This window comes from Acyrthosiphon pisum, chromosome A2 (genome assembly GCF_005508785.2).
Source record: "Acyrthosiphon pisum isolate AL4f chromosome A2, pea_aphid_22Mar2018_4r6ur, whole genome shotgun sequence".
NCBI lineage: Eukaryota > Metazoa > Arthropoda > Insecta > Hemiptera > Aphididae > Acyrthosiphon > Acyrthosiphon pisum.
In genome coordinates, this window is record NC_042495.1 from 20,698,638 (window position 1) to 20,703,101 (window position 4,464).

General features: G+C 36.3%; 1 protein-coding gene across 1 annotated transcript; it reads left to right on the forward strand.

The window, feature by feature from the left end:
- Positions 1–965: 965 nt before the first annotated feature.
- On the forward strand, positions 966–1,715 carry LOC107882496. Its single transcript, XM_016800888.1, has one exon. It carries the CDS (start codon positions 966–968, stop codon positions 1,713–1,715), a length of 750 nt encoding a protein of 249 aa, XP_016656377.1.
- The last annotated feature ends 2,749 nt before the right edge of the window (positions 1,716–4,464 follow it).

The following is a 4,464-nucleotide window of genomic DNA, read 5'->3' on the forward strand; positions in this document are numbered from 1 at the left end:
TTTCAACCGCATGAAGTTGTGTATGGATACCCGTTATCAATACCAAATTCGCTAAGTCGTAAGCCAGAACCTCAATATAACTATCAAGATTATCAATACGAAATGAAACGTCTTATGCAATAAATGCACCAGATGGTAACAGAGCAACAGATGAAATCAAAACGGAAATCGCAGGAGCGATATAATCGTACAGCTGTGCCTTTGCAAATCAATGAAGGTGATAAAGTCACAGTGCAAGAAAAAACAAGTAAAGGAAAATTAGCACCTAAGTGGTTAGGGCCATTCACAGTGGTGGAAACTAATGCAGACTCTCCGAATGTGACCATATTAAAAAAAAATAAACATGTAAAATTGTACAAAAATCTCTTGAAGAAATTTCATGAATGAAATCTAAATTGTGTTTCAGAATCTCCCTGGTATGTTGTGGGCTTTCAAACTCTCAGAGCGGACGTTTTCAAGTTACTTCATTTCAGAACACGTCAGGCTTATACTTTGAAGCAATGGGACCCCTTCGCATATCTTACACAAATTGGGATTTCATCACTTACGTGAATCTGACGACTTATTACATAAAGTACCAAATACTCCGAAAATTCCATGATCAAACGGGTGACGTTTGTATTCAATTGAAAAAAAGAGAGGATTCGATCTTAACCAGTGCGTGTACGGATTTCATACAATCCACGTTTCCATTCATGCAAGAAATTGAATCAAATTTCAATTCTGTCGTACGAATCCTTGGGTCAGATCACAGAACTTCTGAACATCCGAATCGACAACCTCGCGGGTTGATAAATGCAGTAGGAAGGCTAGCAAACATTCTTTTTGGAGTTTGCTCTGATCAGGACGCAAAATTCTTTTACAAAAACATTGAAGACCTAGCTCGTTCCGAGGATAAACATGTTCATCTATCACAGGAACAAATACGCATAGTCTCTTAAGTCATGAATAATGTTAATTCTACCATGCATGAACTACTAACAGATGATCAGAAATTGCAACAGAATATAAACAAAATAGAAGAACAATCAAGACGTTCTGTGGCAACAATCAATGTATTGGAAATACAAAACACCTTCCTGGAGCACACTGCAATATTGACAGTTTTTCTAAACCAATTCGCTTGGGAAACTCAAAACCTCCAATCCATTGTCAACTCGGCATTAAATGGATTGATGCATACAAATGTCTACCTCCCATCTCAATTGATTCATGAACTTAAACAAATACAACTGACATTACCGTCTACACTAGAGCTACCTATAACTGAATCTCACTTATCTATTCCTGAATTATTCCGAACATCCAAGTTAAGCGTAGTGTACATCCAACAGAATCTCGTATTTGTGACCCGTATACCCTTATTGTCAAATTTTCGGTTTAACCTGTTTCATAATATTCCACTTCCAATACCTACAAATAAAGGTAATATATTAATCATTGAACCACAGGCTCAGTACTTGGCAATAAGCGATACTAACGAATATCATTTTAGTCTAACCGACGATCAGTATGAAAAATGTGAAACATTGTTCTCTTTTAAGTTATGTGTAAATCCTGAGGCTATTAGTAAATCTAAACACCAGGAAAATTGTGAGGTATCTTTGTACAATTCCCCGTATCAAACGATAGGAGCGTGTAACTTCAAATATATGAACCTAAATACTACAATCTGGCATAAGCTTTATCTGCAAAACGCGTGGTTATATTATTGAATTTCGCAAGCAGTAACAGTAACATGCGCACAAAACTCTAGCAGAATCCTACTCACGGGTACAGGAAAAATTCAAATTTCCGATAATCGCGTTATTTATACAGAAAATCTGATCTTAACACCATCGAGAACTATATCATCAGAAATTCATAGTGATTTCGTTCCAGAAAATCCGAACCTGCACGCAATATTAAAAATGCCAGAAATAATTAACAGCCGTGAACCCGAGCAAATAGATACAAATAAATATTTTAAACATTTTAATCAGTTAGCTGAAAATGCTAAAAAACTGAAAGAATTATCTAAAATGTACAACGATACCAAAATATTTGTAAATCCGGACCATCATTTTATTATAGTTTATATTATAATCATTTTAATAATAGTTGTAAGTCTGTACATGTTGATTAAATATAAGTGTAATCTACCCCGACTCTACAGACCGGAAGTAGCAGAGTGTGTGCACCCCATACACTCCCCTACAAATTCTAAAAGTTTCAGAGCATCGGAACTCACGGATGAGGTGAAACATGGTGGTCATTAGACTCCCGTGCTTCTTGTAGTCCAGGGGGTGTTGTGAACCCCTGTCTGTATGCTATACGCAGTATGAGATATAGTAATAGTATAATACAGTATAGTATAGTGTGTAAGCATATTAATGTGTGAACAGACAGAGTCACACGGTCTTAAGGAATTCGCTGTGTGGACAGTTTTGAGCCCGAGCGAGCCCCTACCGTGTCTCGCTGTCTGTGTAATAGTCAGTGCAGACCATCGAGCAGAGCCTCTGTTGTTTTCTTAAGTCTAATAATTATTCTGTGCAACTAAATTTCTTTTAAAATTGATTAATTAATAAAGTATTAGTGATAACTCAAACACCTCGTATTTATTTACTAACGAACAAACTCGGTTGTGGAGACGTCCATAACACTCTATATCGAATGTAAAATTCTGTTGAATATTGATAAATGTAATAATTATATTGTATACTATTGGTAGTGATTAGTTTAATTAGAACCTTTTCATACTAACGTATTGTTAATAATTTGGTTCCATTAACCGAGCGTTTTCAATTTGATTAAATTGTGTTTATAATTTAATTTTTGGCGATTTAGAACCTTTTACTTTAAAAAAAAATTGCCAATAATGATCGTAAAATCATAAATATAGGCTTAAAAGATGCACCTTGGCGTTCTACAAACGTTTTATTTAAAATATGACTTTTAAAAAAAATTCGATTTAGAACCTTTTCATTCTAGACCCACGATATTATATAAAAAAATACACATAGATAATTAATTTTAAATTCCCCGTGTTATTTACGTGCCGCTTTCCGAAAAATTTACGAAAATCGCCAACCGACACCATATAGAATAAGGTTATGTTCTATAATATTATGTTACGTTGTGGTTATATTCTATCTCTGTTCTCCGTGGTATTTGACAATAATATAAATTGTTTACATTTGACAGCAAATTTTGTCATTTACAATGATATTATAATTGTAGTGACTTGTTGAAAGTCAAAAAGTCAAACACACTTTTTACTTTTTAGTTTTTTTATAGTAATAAACATAAATCATAATTCATAAGTTGACAACGTACATTGTTATAGGTAGGTAACTAATATTATATTATACTCCTCCTCCTCCTCTTACGCTGTGTGGCTTGTGTCTGTTTCTTTCATTTTTTTTTGTTTCTGTACAATAATACTGTTAGTGTTCAATTAAATTATTACAATGTTTGTGTCTGTTTTAAATTAAGTTTAATTAAGAAATTATGTCACTAAAGGAAATTAATAGTGAAGATAGACACACTGGTAGTGCTGAGATGGTCCCTACCATTGTGACTTCCATAATAAAAGTCAGTTACAAACCGAACGTTGCTGTGTTATGTCATCGCCTTTGCCCACTTAATTAGTGTCTTAACAGTTCAGAAGTGGGATGCATAACTAAAACGTGAAAAGAAAAAAAATATATTTTGAGTTTGTGCGTTAGTTTGTGTTGTCTCGGTCGTGTAAAGTATCGTGCGAGTAGGGTTAACGCGAAAACGATCGCGAAATTTCGGGTTACATCAAAACGTGCAGAAGCGAAAAACGCGGTTTGCCAAAAGAGTGAATTGAGGTTATGTACCAGTAGTCGTATCGGAGTTGTGTCGTACACCACATTACTGTGTTTCAAGTAGGTTACCGTAGTTACCGACTCCGACTATCACTAAGCCGTGAATCTCGTGATATCAAAAATTGTTGTTGTTATTAATTGTTATCACGGGTCTATCGCTGGTCGCCAAGCATGCGGACGTGGATGAATTATTGGCCGATATTATGGCGTTCGAAAGAATACAGAAGGGGCGAGCTGACGTTCACGTGGTCGACAAGCCGGGCTGGCGTCCTAAACCAACGAAGGAATTTTACAAGGGGGGACACAGTGGGGAACCCAGGCAACGACAACACAACGTCAAACCAGAGCAGTAAGTCCACATCAATAGTTAAAAATATTAGAACGTCAAGCACATTCAAGTGCTGGAATTGTCAAAAAAATGGTCATAGTCAACGTGATTGCCTAGAACCACGTCAGGTGAAGCCCAAGTGTGAGAGCTGTCACTGGTCCGGTGGAAAGCACTATAAGACGTGCACCGTGGCATCAACGAGTACAAGCGAAAGCGCATACTGTACGTATCTTACCCGCTGGCGGAGTCAGCAAGACCGTTAACTGGATTCATTACTCCGGAGGGTACAAGGGCAGTTTACACGGA

Excerpts from the sequence above, each read along its gene's own strand:
- LOC107882496 (XM_016800888.1), top strand. The coding sequence starts at position 966 with ATGCATGAACTACTAACAGATGATCAGAAATTGCAACAGAATATAAAC.